We start from the raw sequence: 19,032 nt of genomic DNA, 5'->3' as shown, positions 1-19,032 counted from the left end.
TGGGAACTGATTCCAGGTCCACTGCAAGAGCTGCTGGTGCTCTTAACCACTGAGCCTTCTCTCCATCTCATATTCATTTTCTTCTATATTTCTCTCCATTCATCATTATTGAGAGACCCAATCATGCTCCATGTTCAAGTACCTTATTATTTTTATTTATAACTTGTTTTATATGATTAGGCCATAATTTGTCATTATAATTAGCTGCAGTCAGACCCTTAGACTGACTCCAATAAAGGGTAACACAAATAAAGTCACAATTAATATTCCTATTAAAATCTATAAAAGACACAAGCCTACTGGAGTAGCAACTTCATGATCTGGGAATATGTATTGAGTTATATCCATTTGTAAGTCTTTGGAAGGATGTGTGCACCCGAGTCTCACAAGCAAACTTTGCTCCTGATGGACAGCAGTGCTTGGCATGTGGGTTCTAGAGTCCACCCTGAAATGGTCCCTGTGCAACAGGGTTGCGCCACCATTGCAATCACCCCCAAGTACCTGACAAGGTCCAGGCCCAGAGCTGAGAGGCAAGCTCTCGTGAGACACTGATGCACCAAAAGAGCCTCCCAGCACCCAATCAGCTGCCATGGAGCATCACTGATGAAGTCACAGGAAATAATAAGTTTCTTAAATCAAACCCTGTCACCGAAGACATGTCTGGGCTTCGAAGGTACGGGCCAGTGATCTAATTCTGACTCCCAGTGTGCCGTGGAAGTAGAGCTGAAAAGCAGTTATCCCCTAAACCTGCTCCTGTTCTAAATCTGAGCCTGAAGCACAGCTCAGATGCTCACAAGCAGCTCCCACGAGTGGCGCCCACCTGCACCAAAGCTCCCACAAGCTATGGCCTTAGCTACCCCCTAAGGGATATCACATAGCTCCAAAGGCAAACAATACTTAGTAGTGTAAGTTTACATGTTCGCGTGTGTGCATATGCGTGTGGAGGCCGAAGGTCAACACTGGGTGACTTCCTCGTTTGTTCTCCGCACTGTTTGTATGAGACAGGGTCTCTCACTGAACATCACTTCCACCAGTTTGGCTGGCCAGAGACCCTCCTGTCCCCGCTTCCCCAGCCCTGGATTACAGGTGCCTGCTGTCCTGCCTGCCTTTTATATGGGTCCTGGGAATCCAAACTCAAGTCCACATGCTTGCATGGCAAACCTTGACTGATGACGTCAACCCTCAGCCCCAACACCTAGTTTCTTTGTTTGACTTCAATGCTCCCTTTCTACAAGTCTATGACTGGGATTAACAGACAGGCAAGCATTGTTATTATCCCAGCTCTTATTATCCCAGGACAGACCCAGGCTGGCTAAATGAAAGAATCATTAAGATCACCAAAATTATTAAATCCATGAAGACAAAAGGAAAAAAAAATGAGGGTGATGACAGAGGAGAGAGCTCGCTTACCAAACCTTTCGCCAGCTGCCCACCAAGGGGGTGTGAACACATTGCCCTCACCAGCCTCCCCGTGGCACCCAGCCACCAATCCATCAGCACCTCTCACCGTGGGCCTGTTGATGGACAATTGCACCAGCTGGCCAGGCTTCCCCACCCCAGCACCACCACTCACTCACGCTGAGCCAATCTGTCCCAGATCTGGTGGCTAGGAAGCAGCCCTGCCTACGCTGGAAGGAGGGAGCAGGGTGAGCTGCCTGGCCCCATTGAGAGAAAACTCAGAGATCTAGGAATGAGCTCCTCATGGCATTGCTCATCTCCCTTGGGAGAGGTTTTGTGCCTCTCTAGGCTGTCACCAGCAGTAAGACTCAGGGGCAGGCCCTTCAAGGCCAAGAAGAAAAGATGACTCTCCCCTTTCCACACACAGTCGCATTTCATCTTTCATCCCACCACTTGGAAAAGCATGGTGCCGCAGCTGGAATATGAAATGTTCAACTCCCACCCCCCTCATGGTTTGGATACTTGGTCTCGACCTGGAAGTGCTGTTTTGGAAGGTTCTAGAAACTTGAGAGATACGGCCCAAGTAGCGGAAGCAGATCACTGGAAGCTGAGTTTTTGGGGCTAGGTTAACCCTACTTTTTGTTTTGCTCTCTGTCTTCTGGTCTACCACGATGTGAATGTCTTCTTGTCACGTGCTCTTAGCGACCCTGAGCTATGATGCCCAACGTGAAGCTTCCCCTCCATGATGCACTGAAACTGGTAGGGGACAGGAGGAACAGCAGGGGACAGGATAGGAACACTTTCACATTCTGTGTTATAAAGACAGGCCTGAACCCCACACTGTAAAAAGAATCAACACATGAATGTAAGAGTTCAGCCCATAAGCACTGTTCCTGGCTTTTTTGTTCTGAGGGAATCCCAACCCAGCCCGGCCATTCTGAAATAGGATGCTGATGGCAGAAGACACTAATCAGAATCTCCTTGTCTCCAGCACGGCCTGAGTTCAGACAGTCAGAACAGGAGGCAAAAGCATGAGGCATCGTAAGTGAGACACAAATATCACTCTCAAAACCTCACTGAGCATCTAACCAGAGTGGCAAGACACAGCTTCAGGGAAGCCGCCTGACTCTCCCCATTTCCTGCCTTTTCCCTAAATAATGTGCCAGGTGAAGGTGAGGTGGGAGACAGATGTTTAAGATGTTAGTCCACTGTCTTCTCAGATTTCTGGATCTCTGAATGAAGCACAGTTTCACGATTCAGTTGCCGTCTCTGCTCACTGGCGTCTGTGAGTGACAGGCAACCACGTACTCTGGTATTCTGGCTACAGACCCAAGAGCCAAGATATATTCTTCATTCCTTTACATTGTACCTGTCAACCATGAGAGACAGGGTAACTAATACACATGTTTTGCTGAGGTGATTTGAACGAGAATGCCTCCCCTCCCCCATAGATTAATATGTTTGAATACTTGAACCCTGACTGGTAGAACTGTTTGCGAAAGATTAGGAGGTTTGGTCTTATTGGAGGAAGTGTGCCACTGGACCTAAGCTTTGGTTTCAAAAGGCTTCTGCCATTCCCTGTGTGCCCCTCTCTGACTCCTTCTTGTAGAACAAGATGTCAGCTCTCACCTGCCACCATGCTTTGAGCTATCACCATGGACTCTAACACTCTGAAACCATAAGCCCAATTAAATGTTTTGTTTTATAAGTTGCCTTAGTCACAGTGTTTTGTCACAGCAATAGAAAAGTAACTAAGACAGAAGTAAAAGTGCTTCCTGCCCTAGCCTCCCCAGAGAGACGTGAAGGACCCCACCAGTAAACTGGCAGAGTGGCAGGGAAGGCTCTCAAGAAGGAATTGGCATAGTGTGAAAAGCCCCTTCTAGATGTCTGGTTTAGCAAACAAAACTTACAGGAAATCACGTGATTCAGCTGACTGAAAGGATTAGGGGGTATGGACTTGCTGGAGGAGCTATGTCATGGGGGCCCAGGCTTGGAGGTTTCAAGAGAGTTGTGCCTCCCTAAAGGTGGTATTTCCCATGGTTGGTACAAGAAGGATTGCATAAGCTTGTCCATTAAAATGTTTAACAAAAGAGGGGCCCAAGGAATGCCAGGTCCTACAAGTTGCTACATCTCTGTTCCCATGTAATAACAGCCAGGGACCCGGAACAAGAGGTTGAGTCAAAGCCTCCAGATCTATATCTACATGTGGAGTAATTGGAGATTTTAGGCCCTATTTACCCATCCTGAAAACTGTGGTGCCCTTGACTGAGAAAAGAAGCCTTAGGGCAGCTGTAGAGTCGAAGTGAGGCAGGGCCAGCGGTCACTGTGGGCTGAAGCTGACAGACAGGGCTGTCACCAGCCAGCTAGCCTGACATCTGGAAAAGGGGGTCAGTGGGGATGGATGACACTGCGGTCAGAGAGGCAAGATGGTAGGTCACAGCAGTGACTGAGGGCCTGAGGTGGGGGAGGGGCAGAGGGCCTGAAGCCCTAGGAGGGAAGGTGGCAAAGTGGTGGAAAGTTCCAGGAAGAACAGAAGGAGAAGAGAGGAGATTTTTAAATTTGATTTTTAAAGTTGATCTCAAAAGCCTCTAATAAAAAAAAAAAGTGATTTAAAATGCAGGGCCAACAAGATGGTTCAGTAGATGAAGATGTCCAAACTGGGAGACAGAGAGACAGATCAGTTGATGAAGTGCTTGCCACACAAGCAGGAAGCCTTGACTTCAGTGCCCAGAACCCAGGTTTAAAAAGTAAACACTCCCAATCCCAACACTGAGAAGGTGGATCAGGGATCCCTTGGGCTCACTGGCTGGTCAGTGTAACTAAATCAATGAGCTCCAGGGCCAGTGAGAGACCCTGTCTCACAAAAACAAGTAGATGGCACCAGAGGAAGACCACAGAGGCTGATGCCCAGCCTCTACATGCACCTGTACACACATGTGTGACACACGCTTAATACAACAAGCTGGAGAAAGGACATAAGTCAGCAACTCATCACCAAAGACACCACTACCAAGGAGAACCAAGGAATACAGCAGGCGCTCAACCTTGCCTTGTCAAAGAAGCAGGAGGGAAAGCAGCATTGCCAGGCTTGGGGGAGATTGAGAACCCCATAGGGTTGGGGATAAATGGCTTTTTGTCATCCTTAAGGCTGGGCATCAATCCCCAGCTCCCTCAAGCAGGAGGGACGCAATGGGCAAACATGTGCTAGTTTTCACATACTGGACATACAGAATCCTGGCCATGCTGAATCCTGGCACCATCTACCCAACTGGAAGCCGTTTTTCAATTCGAACCTCCAGGATTGTGAAAGGAGACCACAGCAACCAAACAGGAAGAAGATGGAACTCTGGCAGAAGTCAGAAACCTCAAAAAGTCAACATCTATGAAAAAGAAAACCTGCACATCAGAGAGGTCAGAATGTGTGGGATAAGACCATGGAAAGGACTGGTGCTGAGGAAGAAAATTAAAGAGGATTTCTAAAGGAACAACAGCAGGGTTTTCAAGAAACTCTAAAACCAAGCACGAAAGGAACATTTACTGCTCTGTTGGAGTTAGAGTTGATGAACTTTCCTACCAGCCAGAGGGAAATAGCCTTTGTGTGTCCTGAGTTGACACACAAAGAGAAGAGGAAGATCAGAGGCCCCACCAGGAAACTAAGCAATGAACCAGAGGCTGCAAGAAAGTGTAAGAGATGGAAGGGCCCCAGCTTCCAAACTCAGAAACTGCAAATTCATTGAGAATTTCCAAGGAGAAAGTTTCTTAAGAAACTGACAAACAATGGTTCCTTCTGGAGAGGAAGGCAGGCCTGCGGACTTGGTGAGGAAGAAAGACCTTGTCCTTCTCTTTATAGGCCTCTTACTAGCATTCTACATGTGTGCATCTAATGTCTGAATTTAAGGGGAGGGGAGCAGTCATTCAAAGACAAGAGAGTAATTTAAATGTCTAACAAGTCACTCATTAAAAATGGCATACTTGTGCTGGGCATGTGGCAACGCCTTTAATCCCAAGCACTCAGGAGCAGAAGGAGGTGGATCTCTGTGAGTTCACCCAAACCAGGTGGCTGGAGTCCTTTCAGATAACAGAACATCTGGCTGGCTGAAAAAAAGGCTTCACCCTGGGCCCTGCTACACCTATCTTGAGCTCACCCGGCCCTGGCCAACAATTTGAGACATTTCCTGGCTTGGCTACATCCTGAAATGTTCATCAAAATTAAATCACGGGAAGATGTTCAAAGAGCTTCAGAGATGTAATGAGTCTGCATTCAATTACTTTCTTCCTTCACTGGGAGAAGCACCTCAATGGTTCCCTCAGAGCCTTGGTAGGGATGGTTTCTCCATGCCTGCTCTGAGATTGCAGATTGACACTGTGGTATACACACAAGTCTGCAGAAATAGAGCTGAACCTGAAATCAGCTGCCTCAACACTTCCTTCAAAAATATTTTTTAATTCAGGCATGTTAGCTCACACCACCCAGGAGGCAGAGGCAGGAGATCAACACCAGCCCAAAACCAGAAAGTGAGTTTGAAGCCAACCTGAAGGAGAACCAAGGAATACAGCAGGCGCTCAACCTTGCCTTGTCAAAGAAGCAGGAGAGAAAGCAGCATTGCCAGGCTTGGGGGAGATTGAGACAAGCCAATCCTTTTGTCCTCTTGTGTCAAAGGACAAAAATGAGAGCTGGAGATATCAGTTGGCAGAGTGCTTACCTAGCATTCATGAAACCCTGGGTTCGAGCCCCAGAACTGCATATACCAGGTATGGTGTGCATGCCTGTAATCCTGGTATCAGAGCCTGAGCTGTGAGGATCAAGTTCGGGGCCAGCCTGAACTAAGGGCTAAGTTCAATGGCAGCCTAAGTAGCCAAGTGAGACCTGTCTCACAGTAAAAAAATAAATAGGGCTGAGGACACAGGCTAGTCGTAGGACATGACCTGGTGAGGCACATACAAGGCTCTCAGTTCAGTCCCTAGAATTGCCAATGATGAGCTGTCTAATAAATGGATGATTTCCAAGTTCACAGGAAGGGGCTGTGCAGTTCCATCATTTAAGACACATACTAGGAGGACCAGCAGAGGCTCTTTCTTCCCATGCTGTCCTGAGCATCCTACGAACAGAGCAGATGAAGGAGCCCAGCATGGGGTCCAGTCCAGTCTGCATCTGCCAGATGCAAATAATAAATAAAGCCTGCAGCTGTGTGATCACTGCAAGCATTGGGAGCTTCGGAGGAGAAAGTGCTTTGAAAAACAGAGAGCAATAAAATAATGCCACCTGACAACATAGGGTCACAGGAGCAGGAGCCCCGAAGGGACCAGTGTTCCTTGTGGGGACACTTACACCCCACAGAAATCTGGGCAAATTCCAGCTCAAAGCCTATTTAGAGTGTTGGCCTCAGTAATGGTCGTGTCCTTTCTCATCTGAAAAACAGAACTAATCTGTTTTCATCTTGTTTATGCAACGTGGAAGCTATCTGGCTTTGTCCGCTGCTCCCAGAGAGCTAATTCACTTAGCTCTGGGGCTGTCACAGGTGATTTCTTCACAAGAGGGGCAGATCTTCAGACACGGAGAGAGGTTACCAAGGAAATGCCAGGGCAGAAGAGAAAATCAAGAAGAAAGGGCAAGGATGCACAGGTGAGGGTGCAGCCTGCGATGCTGGTTCCGCCTCAGGCAGCAGGAGCCCGGCCTGGTGCTGAGGAGGAGACTGAGCAAGTGCCCAATCCACCCCAGGCCAAGGGCAGACTTGAGATTAAAGAACCAGGGAGCCCCAGAGCAAAAGCAGCTTGCAGTGGCCAGCTATTAACACCTCCCTGGTATTTTGTGCTTTCTTTTCTCTGGAGGCCATGGAAACATAAACAGTCAGGGCTGGAAGTAACCTCACCAGTGGCACAAGCTGGGAGGAGAAGGCTTCTGTCTCCTGGAACTTCAAGGTGCACGGAAGGTAAAGGTTAGGGTTTATAAACAGCTTGGTTACAAACCCGAGGCCTGATCCTTCCTCCTCACCAAGTTCCAGAGTAACCAGAGCCATCAGACTCCTCACTAACTGCTGCCCCACACTGGTTCCTACCGCCCCTCTAGTTACTACAGCCACACCATCTACAAGAAACATGGAAAACAAGACACAGCCTCCCTGACAAAGACAAAAGAAGGCTGAGTCCTGATTCAGAAAGAGAACTTCTTGATTCATAAAAATTGAGCATGGTGGTGCATGCCTATAAGCCCAGCACCTGGGAAGCAAAGACAGGAAAACTGCCAAGAGTTCAAAGTCAGCCTGAACTACATACTGAGACTTGTCCCCTTCCCAAAAAACTTATGTCAAAAACACCTGTAATTCCTAGTACACACCTGTACTCCCAGCACTTGAGAGGCTGAGGCAGGGGGATCATCAAATCCAGCCTGCACATGCTATCAAAAATTAACAACCCCTTCACCTAAGGCTCCAGGAACATAGGGGCACAGTGAAAGAGTGTAAGAGCCAGAGGATCAGGGGGTTTGCTGTGAGATTGTCCCTTAGGAATGGCAGAGCTGCACACATAAAGTCTCGCCAACATGACATGAACTGAACAAGAACACCAGCAGACATGCTAATGTGTGTGGAGGAAAGCCTACTAGCCCATAACCCTTCACAAAGAACTACAGGGACTGGGGAGTGCTGAGAGCCGGAGAAAGTCTTCCCCAGGGAGGAGCACACCAGTGGTTACCCACTACCAAACAGTCAGCCCTGAAAACATCACATAGACTGAAATAAACAAAACAAAACAAAACAAATTTTCAAAGAATTTGTATAGATAAACAGACTGATGGACTGACAGACTGACAGATTTAAAAACTAGTTCAGGTTAACAAAGTTAATGTTAATATACAAAATGTTTGCAAAAACAGTATCTCTCTGCTACTTCTTCCAATTCCACAGCCAAGTGGGCCCTGCTTTTTGGGGACCATGCACCCTGCTCACTTGTAGATTCTCAGGAGATTACATCTCTGCCAGCCATAGATGCTGTCTTATCCAGAATTCTTTGATTTTGGGACAACACAGTCCCAGGACCAAGAATGCAACCCAAGCACTTGCCCTCAATAGATATGAGTTCACACAACTGACCTGGGTCCTTGAGCTTAGCTCCTCTGCAGCCTATAGACAGAGGTCAGGTTGGGCTGGGCCGGGGCTCAAGATTTTTTTTTTCCTCCCTAGATGTTCCTAGTAGAAGGCTAGTAAAGGCTATGAAAGCAGCCCTTGTTCTCACTGGATGAGAGCCAGGGCAGGAAGAGCTCGGAGCTGGAGGCGCCAGTATGAGGCCCAGCAAAGGGAGAGAGAGAGCAAAAGCCTCTGTCCCAGGGTCATTTCTGATGGTATGATAAAAATACCCTGATAAAAACAACTTGGGGAGGATGGGGTTAATTTCACCTCAGATTTCTAAGTTACAGTGTTGTGGAAGTTTCTGTTTATGATATGTAAACGTTTCTGTTTTAATCCCAGGTGTGAAATATGGGACTGATTCGGACTGTCCACAGCAGCAAACTTGTTTGCCTTGTGCCGACTCTGAGAGGGGCTCTTGGCCAGCTGCAGATATTTTAGTTCTGAGGACTCTGAGAGGGAATCAAGGCCAGAGGCCAGAGAGAAAAAGGGGGCTCCAAGGAGGAAAAAAAAGGGTGCTTCCTCCCCACCCCCTGCTGCTCCTGGTTGCTATTGATGCAGTGTGACTAGAAGAAGTCAGAGATATCCTGAAACAAGGATCGGACTTGACCCAAGGAACCCAATGAACCTAAACAGCAGGAAGTAGCTAGGAAAAACTATGCTCCCTACCCCACTATTCTTCTTTCTCTCCTACCTGGTGTTGGGGTGTTGGAAGGGATTGGGATGGAGAAGGGAGAAAGAGGTATAAGAAAACAAAATAAAATGGTTTTTGAAAGTAATACCAACCTTACATCCATCAAGGTGTGGAAGTCAAGGCAGTAATTTCAAAAACCTAGACACAGGCTGGAGAGATGGCTCACAGGTTGAGAGCCCTTGTTGCTCTTACAGAGAAGCCATGTTCTGTTTCTAGCACCTGCATTCTGGCTCACAACCATGTGTAACTCCAAATTCAGGAATCCAATGTCCTCTTCTGACTACCCATATGGTGCACATACTTACATACAGGTAAAACACTCATACACGTAACATAAATAAAAGTAAATCTATTTCTTTATTTTAAAACTAGTCCCACCACATCCACAGTCAAGAGCAGGTAGAAATGCATGCATGCATTCCCACTCAATTGCTTGCTCCCTTGCTTGCTTGTGCTCAGCTTGAGTCACCCACTTCCACAGAGTTCAGGACCCCTACCTAGGAAATTGTACCACTTATAGCAGGCTGGGTCTTCCTACACCAATTAACTTATTAGGACACTAAATCACAGACATGCCTGGAGGCCAGCCCAATACAGACAATGCTTCACTGAGCCTGCCTTCTTAGGGGATCCTAGATCGTCTCACATTCATTAATGCTAGCCTAACCATCTAAGGCCCCATGTTTCACAGGCTCCACCCTCTAAGAACCTGAGTCAGTTTTCCAAACTGTGGATATAAGTGGGCCTTATGCTCACTGGCCAGCCAGCCTAGTGTACTACTGTGCGAGTCCAACAGGGATGCCACTCAAAGAAGGAGAATTAACGCTGCCCTGTCCTTCACATGCATGCACACACATTACACACACACTCTCATGTGCATCTATACACAATCACATGTACACACAAAAGAGTTGCAATGCATGAGTCGAACCCTTATTCTGGCCTGAATTAGACTTCGTATTACTTGTTCGACCCTGGCTGATGCAGAGACCAAAGGATTTGTTTTATCATACACCCTGTGTAGCACTTGACTTTCTTATCAATTTCCTACATTACAGTCAATCACTTAGAAAGAAACTCATTCCTGAAAAAATAACATGACTTGTAAAAAAAAAAAATCAACATATAAAATATGCTGGGTAGTTTTATGTCAACTGGAAACAAACTAGAATCATTTGAGAAGAAGGACTCTCAGTTGAGACAATACCCTTCCCAGACTGGCCTGGGGCGAGCCTGTTGGCCATTTTCTTGATTGATGATTGATGTGGAAGGACTCGGCTCACTGTGGGTGCTGCCACCCGGGGAAGGTGGCCCTGGATGGTATAAACAAGCAGGCTGAACAAGCCAGAAAGCAGCACTCCCCCACAGCCTCTGTATCAGGTCCCTGTCTTGCTTGAGCTCCTGCTCCGTCTTCAACAGTGATGGACTGTAACCTGGAAGTGTGAGACGAAATAAACCCTTTCCTCCCCGAGTTGCTTTGGGCCATGGCATTTCATCACAGCAATAGAAACCTAAGTAACTAGGGCATAAAATACAGAGAGAAAGTTAAGCTGGTAAGAGCACAGGGGCTCAGTGTTCTCTCCACACCAAGCCTTGTGGCTGAGCATGCTCATGGCCTACTTTCTGTTCTTTGCCAACTTGCAGTTACTGAATCCCAAAGTTTAGCTAGACAGGTGGCTAAAGACCATGTCTCCTAATTGTCTTTTCAGTTGGATTTGATCACATAAGCAAGTCCTGGCCAATGAAATACAAAGAGAGCTGTCATTATGGGCTTATGGGAAATGCCCCCTTCCTTGTCCCACTGCCTGGAAGACAAACGTGATAACCAGAGCTCTAGCAGCTACTTGGGAGCAGAAAGGAAAAAGGTACCTTCACCAAGAATTAGACCCTGACTCTTTATCCCATGGACCTACTTTCCCAGCCACGGTCTCCACAATTCAGCACAAGAGGAAACTTTGTTGTTCAGGCCACTGGTTTTCAAGCTTCGGTCCTGGGTCAAGTCTAATCCTAACAGACATGGATCACCATAGCAGAGCAGCGGGAAACATCACCATCAGCACTGCAAGCTGTAGGTGTCTGGTTGCCATGGAGACCATCCCTACACATGCAGATTCCAAAGTACAAACTCAATCAAGAAAGGCCAGAAAAGATCCCCCTTGTAAGCCTGAGAGAGTCCCTTCCCCATTCTGGCAGGTTCCCCGTCTTTCCATGAGTCAGATGGTGATGCCAGCCGCAGGAAAGGTGGCACCAGAAACACAGTCTCTGGCCACCTTCCCCTTCAGATGCCTGCCAATCAACCCTCTGAGCTGAGAGCAGGACCACCTTAGATCTCTCTTGTCTCCTCTGCCTCTGGCCATTTAAGCTCTAGTTTTTACTTTTCTGTAACCCTCCCCTCAGCTTTGCACTTCCCTTGCATTCTCCCCAGAAAACAGATCTGCTCTTCTGCCCATCTCTCAAGCCTTTAGGCACTCCCCCGTTTATATGAAGAAAGAACCGATGCTTTTCCACAGCACCTCAAGCTGTACACATCTGGGCCCCAGCCGGCTACTCCATGGTCGTGTCCCAGACAAAGCCACCACTACCCTACACATTCTTCTCTCTCTCTCTGCCTCTGTCTCTCACTCGCTCACACGCTCTCACTCACTCTCAGACTCTCTCACGCTGGCTCTCTCTGTATGTATACATGAGTGTGCTCATATTCATGTAGGTATGGATATGTTTGCACATGTGTGCACATGCATGTGAAGACCAGATGTCAATCTTGGTTGTTTTCCTCAGGAGCCCTCCATTTTAAGTTTTTCCTATGGTTTATTGTGTTATTTATATGTATGTTTGTGCGTGTGTGTGTGCGCGCGCACGCGTGCACGTGCACAGTGGCCATGGAGGACAAGAAAGGACACTAGATCCCCTGGAGCTGGAGTACAGGTGGTTGTGATTAGCCATATAGGTGCTAGGAACTGAACTCCTGTTCTCTGAAAGAGCAGCTGGCGCTCTTGATGGCTGAGCCATCTCTCCAGGCCCCTCTGGTGTGTGTCCCTCACTAGAATCTGAAGCTCCGGTCCTCAGTGCTAGGATTACAGACATGAATGCCACACCCAGCTTCTTGCATGATGGCTGGGATCAAACTTCCTGTACAAAGTTTTTTCCCAACTGGGCCCTCTCCCCAGTCCTTCCACCCTGTATTTCCCACTCCCAGTGCCTCTGTTCCAGCCACGTTGCCTGTAATTCATGTCCTTACCCCATCCCTACATCACCCCATCTGCCAAAACCCAACCTATCTTCCAATCTGACCTATACCCATGAAGCTCTCTCCAGTTCCCCAACTAGAAGGAACCTCCTGTCCCTGGGTCCCCAATACCTTTTTGCCCATCATCTCACTAACTACCACATCCTAACCTGTCTCATGAAAGCGATTTCTGTCCCAACAGACCCTAAGCTCCTTGCAGGTACCATACATTACTTCTTTGCTTCCTCTCCCATAATGCCCAGCACACAGTGGATACTCACTAAATGAGGGGCAGATTGGCCTGAAGACAACTTTGTCTTGGCTTGCTTCTGCATTCCAAGGAACACCACCAGTGGCTGTTGTGCAAACTGAATACATACTTGACAGCCTGGTAAATGAGGCTGGCCCCTTACAAGGCATAGGTTACTGGCTCATCTCCCTCTTGTCTGACTGACTGCTAAAAAGTGGTCCTGTGTGGACCAGCAGCAGCCTTTCCACAAAGCACTTGTCTTAAGAACACGCAGAGATTTGGCCCTGACGTGCAGAGTCTGAAGGACAGAAGTGAGCTGATCCTGACTTGGATCCTGTACAGCCACTTAAGAACAGCTTTCAGGAGGACTAACATTAAACATGATGGTTCCAAACAGGCTTGCTATGAAAATGCCTAAAATGATGCCAACTACCCTTGATTATTCAAATGCAGAAGAAGATACCATGATCAGATAAGTTTACAAAGCCAGCTAAACATTCAATTAGGTTTTTAAAAGATGAAATCGTAGGTTCACAAAAGTCTTAGAGAACAATCTATGCTCCCACCATCTGTCTGATGCCAGGGCTGACTTTTGTGAGTCCTTGCCATTCCTGTGATGTTTCACACAAGATACGTAATCCAACAAGCACTCAGGAACCGAGTGGGGATTTCAACCCAAGCTCCAGTTTTCCAAGTTTCTGCCTCCTGTTCTGGTTTTGCAAGAGCCAAATAACAAAGAGGAGCCTGTGTTCCCAACTGACGGCTGGCCAATATTGCCTGATCAACTGGAAATGAACCAGAAGTATGACAACTGCCCACTTTGCCAGGCTAGATCAACCAGCGTTGGGAGCCAATCGTCTAGCAAATCCACGCCGGATGCCGGATGCCACAGGCCTTCAGCAGACAAGGCTGCAGAAGATAAAGAGCTTCTTCTTGACTTTTCCCACCACAGTTTGGGCACCTGTCCTCCAGGTCTGGAAACCCTGAGTATGGTCCTAACCCTAAGTATTGACTCGGTTCACAAAGACTGATGATTTTGAAGGGAGTCTGATTTCTCCAGATCCCAGCTTGTTCTCCATTAGAATGTGGTCTCCAGAAAGCCCTTAACACTGGATGCACGCTCTCAACCATCTCCCAACAGCCTGAGTAGCTGATGTCGTTAGTACAGGGTGTGCCCAGGGCACTTCAAGTAGGGCCCTGCAAACTCTCCAGGTGAGGAGAAGCAAGATGGCTTGGCAGTTAAAGGCTCGTGCCACCAACCCTGAGAACCTGAGTTTGATCACTGGAAGAAAACTGACTCCTGCAAGTTGCCTTCTGACCTCCACAACTGCTCCCCTAGTCTTACCATGTTCAAACACACTATACACACACACACACACATACACACATACAATGTAATTTTAAATCTTAATGTTGTCCAGGTGATTGTAACATGCAACCAGGGTGGGGACCACTCCATCAGAGTGAAGGTGACACTCCCAAAGCCAGAGGGCTGCTTAACTCGATAGCCAATGAATCCAGGGCACGCAGCCTCGCTCTGCCAGGCCAGAGCTACTAGAGACAGCTAAGAAACTGAGTTGGGTTTGTGTTGAGACAGGTAGCTTGCTTTCACAATCTCCCATCGCACGCCTGTATTAGTTACTTTTATCACGCCATGACAAAATACGGAAAGAAAGCAACTTAGGGAAGGTTTACTCTGGCTTATGGTTTGAGGGGATACAGTCCACCACGGTGGGGGATATCATGACAAGAACAAGAGGCACCCAGTCACACTGCCTCCACAGTCCAGATGCAGAGAGGTGAATGCTGGTGCTCAGCCCGCTTTCTCCTGGCATTCGTCCAGGCCTCTGGTCTATGGAATGGTACAGCCAGCATTTAGGGTACCCCTTCCTACTTCAGTTAAACTACGCTAGAAACTCCCTCACAGACTCATCCAGAGGTCTGTTTTCCTTTGATTCTAAGTCCCAACATTTACCATTAAACACCTTTGCCCTGACCATCTCTGGAGACATCTTTCCTGAGATTTATTATTATATTTTAATTATGTGTATGCCTGTGTCTGTGTGGCAGCATGCACGTGAGTGTGGGTGCCCAAAGAGCCCAGAAGGAGTCAGATCCCCTGGAGCTGGACTTACAGACAGTTGTGGGCTGCCCACTGTGGGTGTTGGGAACCAAACTGGGGTCCTCTGAAGAGCAGTACACATTCTTAACTACGGGACCATCTCTCCAGCCCTGAAAAACTGTGTTTTATGTGACCAAAAAAAAAAAAAAATGGTGTAAGAGTCTATGTAAGTCACACAGGACCTTCAACAAGGAAGAAAAAAACACCAGGCCTCTTTTGCAGGGTCTACACAAAGCCAGGCATCTCCCAGGCATCCGCTCAGGCACAGCAGACATTCCAGGGAGCATTGTAGAACCTGCCACAGTTGGGCCCAATGGAACGGAGCTGTGGTCTTTTTCTTTTTAGCTATTTGCACAGCCACCAGGCCTCAGAATACCCAGCCCCCAACACCACTTCAGGAGGTAGCAAACTTTTCTTAAAACCAAAGAACAAAGGGCCGTAACTTTGAGAGCTTAGTGCTGTAGCTCACTGTTGTCACTGTGATGCAAAAGCAAAAGGGCACTGTGACCTGTGGGCGTGGCTTGCTCCCAGGCACTGTCTATAATCACAGGAACAGGAGGCAGATGGCTTTGGCCCAGCAGACTGGTTGGCACACCCCTCCCGTGGACCACAACTCCTTGACAGACAGAAGTGTTTTCTTGTTCCTCCACTGCTCTGCACTTGACACAGTGCAAAACAGGCTTCCACCAGATGCTGGATGAATGGGCAGATGAGCGAATGGATGGACAGACAGGTGCAACACGGTCCAGTCATGCTAAAAGAACATCTTGTAAGCCTCTGCCTGAGCCAATAACATGGCAGGAAAGGCTAGCAGACAACTACCGGTTCCTACAAAGAAACTACAAAGGTGGAAACTACACAGGGCCATGTAACATGGACCTCTAGGTGTTTGTTCCGTTTCAGGGAGACAGTGGGCACTGAACCCAGGGCCTTGCACGTGCTACACAGGTGTCTTCAACTGAGCCACTCCCGTCTCTGGGCTTTTTCTGGCTTTTCCTCATCTTCTCATCATTCTCACCTTCTCCTTACAGGGACAGTGTGATCCTCTTCATCAGTGAGGATCACAATCCCAAAACCATTCCATCTACTTCACACAGCGGGCCCAGGCCTGCAAAGCGGGGCAGGAGGATAAAAGGAGAGGGGATGGGTATATGAGCTGACAGTAGACTTCCCATACATGCTAACTAGGTTCCAGTACAAGCAGGATGGGAGAAAAGGGTGGTGACTGTTCAGACAGCTCAAGAGGAAGGTCCCATTACCACTCAATTATAAGACCACTCCACCCTGGGCAGAGAAAAAAAGCAAAGGCTCTTCCCATAAGACATGCACTGTTGCATCCCAGCCCCGTGGAAAAGAGGTGACATAAATCATGCCCTCCCCCATGCTGTTCATCATCACACTGGAAGTCTGAGCATGAAATTAAAAAAAAAAGTACAATAATAACAGCAATAATCTATCTTCTTCCTTCTGTGCCTCGCCACCCCCCTCATCTTGCCGTTGATTGTTCTCTCCGCAGTGTGGGTCAGGAGTTAGGAAGTGCTGAGCAGGCCACCCTCCATCATGCTCGCACATGTAAAACAGGGCAGGCGGAAAGCTGGGGACAGGGATACCACCACAGTACCCTTGAGCCTTCAGAAATCACTAGCATTCGGGGAGCCATGAGAGCCAGGCCGAGTCCAAAGCCAGAAAGATGAGAGGTTGGCATTATGCCAGCCCTAAAAGCCTCAACCTTTACTTAGCAATGGTGCCATGGACCCTGAGGTGAGGCTGGGAAGAATGGGTGAAGAAAGGGTATAATGTGTAATCTTCACACATTACAACACACCAGTCTGTCAAATGGGATCCCTCAGCAGGAAGCTCAGGGTCCTACCAAGTTGCCATGGTTTGGGAGTAACCTTCAGGGGGTCTGTAAGTTTAAGGCTGGGTCTCAAATATGGCGCTGTCAGGTGGGAATAGAACCATTGAAAAAGGGGACTTTAGGAGAGGTCCATTGCTCACTGGAACATACCTCAAAGGGAATTAGGTAAGCCTAAATCTCAACTTCTGCCAGGAGTTTTTGTTGCTGGGTGATGGGAGAATAAGGCAAGGCGGAGGGCATCTGTCTAGGGAAGGCTGGGAAGGAGAGCTGGCTCAGAGCATTCTCAGGCAGGGCCGTTACGTAGAGGAAAACATGCAAGCCGAGGGCCCAGAAATGGATTCCGCTACTGCTTGTCATGCACCTATATACAGCCTGGGAATCTCCAGGTTTCTAAGGACAGGCCCTGGTCTGACTACCAGTGACTTCGGTGACTTCAGTGAGGTCCCAGATCATAAGGTTATAGAGACAGCAGATGAGAACACAGGCTCTGAGCTACTCAGAAAGCCCCAGTACACGCCTTCTAATACAGCCCATGCAGCTGGAATATTCAGCACCACCATGAAGTACTCATGCTTGAGAAATAAAATCCAGGCTTGAAAAATTGCTCAGTGGGGAAGGAAGTTCCCACCCACCCTAAGAACATGAGTCTGATCTTCAGGTTACACGTGGTGGAAGGCCCTGCAAGCTGACCTCTGACCTCCACATGTGTGCCATGGCAGAGGTATGCTCACACACAAACATAATCAATTAATTCAAATTCTTTTGAATTAAAAAAGAAATCTAAATTAAGCCTCCACGTTTCACTCTCCACCTGTAGAGATCAACAACAGAACGGGGGCAGAATCTACTAAACCCAGAATGTGGAATGATCTAGAAATCTCCAACAAATCATGAGCTTAGGGGGTGCAGTAGGTAAAGACTTGACAGACTTAGAGAATATAGCTAACAAATTTTCTTTGGATCCCAGCTCTTACAGAACAGTCTTACAGGGCCCCGTGGAAAAGACAGAGAAAATGTGAGTATGGCTTGAGTATTAGATTTCAGAGAGGAATCACTGTTTGCAATTTGGTAGATGAGATGGTGGCATACTGATTACGGTTTCACAAGAAGTCACTCAGTTTGAGATACATATTGAATTTACAGGTGAAATTACATGGATCTGGGGTTTGCTTTTATAAAACATTTTCAGTTCCCAAGAAGGCTGGAGGGAGACAGATAAAATGAGATTTGCTGAGTGTCAATCATGCCTGAAGGTGGGTGATGTGTGCTGAGGATATAGATTATAGGTTTTTCTTTTTTCTTTTTTTTTTTTTTCTTGCATGCTTAAAAGTACCTAAAATAAGAAGTCCTGGGACTGGATAGATGGTGAAACAGACAAGGGCACGTATTACTCTTACAAATGACAAGACCGATTCCCAACACCCACAACAGGAGCCTTGCAACCCCCTGTAACTCCAGCTCCGGTGAGATCTGATACTGATGACCTGGTGGAGGGCACCTGTACTCAGATACACATACCACCATCGACACCCCACAACACATACACATAATCAGAGATAAAAAAACATCCTTTAAAAGATCTTCCAGGAGAATAGAGGAAGGAGATGTATCCCATTTTCTAAGTCTTGAACTACTTCCTTCTCCATCAAAATAGAGAGGAGAGTACCTAATAAGCTAGGGAATGAACACAGCGGCAAGAGGAGGAGTTAGCTCTTACAAAAGCACATCCAGACACTGTGGAGAAGGGTTGGCGCCAGCCCCAGGGAGGGAAAGGTTAAAATCAGCACACTTCACCAGGTATGTGAACTCACCCCTGCTGCAAAGCCCAGACTTCCGTCTAAGATCTGCCTCTGAAAAGGAAAAAGTGGGAATGTTTCAGTTTCCAAGCATGACAAGCTGATGTGGCCTCAGCAAGGAGTCCTCCATAAAGATCAAAAGTGTCACTGGCCTATTCCTAAGCTGGTGGTGAACTCCTGATCTTATAGAACAGGGGGCTAAGAACAGGGGGAGGTGGGGAAAGCCAGGGACACATAGTTAAATATTCCATCCATTCCAAAGTCAACCAGAATTAGCCTTGGCGGGGGAGGAGAGCCTTGGAGCACACAGGCTCACACTTTCTGTCTTACCCGGCACCCCAAGCCTTTAGTAAGTAGTTGATCTAAAATAAGGAAATGATTAAGGGCTAGTAAGGAACACAGGAGCAACCAAAACCATCTCACAGGTGGGGACACAAACTGGCACATCCATGTCACACAGGCAAAGCTATATGGTGGGACTAATAGCAAGTGACTGCAATGGACATGCCACTACCGAGACGCAACAGAAATGCATGCTGGGAATCATCAAACCCATGGAAAAGATGC

The 19,032-nt window shown here is 47.6% G+C and overlaps 1 protein-coding gene across 9 annotated transcripts in view; it reads right to left on the bottom strand.

Annotated features, from left to right (window-relative positions):
- The window catches only part of Slc39a11 (solute carrier family 39 member 11), a 389,328-nt gene that overhangs the window by 292,487 nt on the left and 77,809 nt on the right, over nucleotides 1–19,032 (bottom strand). For 6 of the 9 annotated variants that reach the window (XM_060386454.1, XM_060386455.1, XM_060386456.1 and 3 more), the window contains exon 3: nucleotides 18,481–18,519. The exons of the other annotated variants lie outside the window; for them this stretch is intronic. In XM_060386454.1, coding sequence (XP_060242437.1) covers nucleotides 18,481–18,519 — 39 coding nt within the window. The remainder of the gene's footprint in view (nucleotides 1–18,480; nucleotides 18,520–19,032) is intronic. 9 annotated transcript variants of the gene reach the window in all.

This window comes from Meriones unguiculatus, chromosome 7, assembly GCF_030254825.1.
Source record: "Meriones unguiculatus strain TT.TT164.6M chromosome 7, Bangor_MerUng_6.1, whole genome shotgun sequence".
Taxonomy (NCBI): domain Eukaryota; kingdom Metazoa; phylum Chordata; class Mammalia; order Rodentia; family Muridae; genus Meriones; species Meriones unguiculatus.
This window is presented reverse-complemented; position numbering and strand designations above follow the sequence as displayed.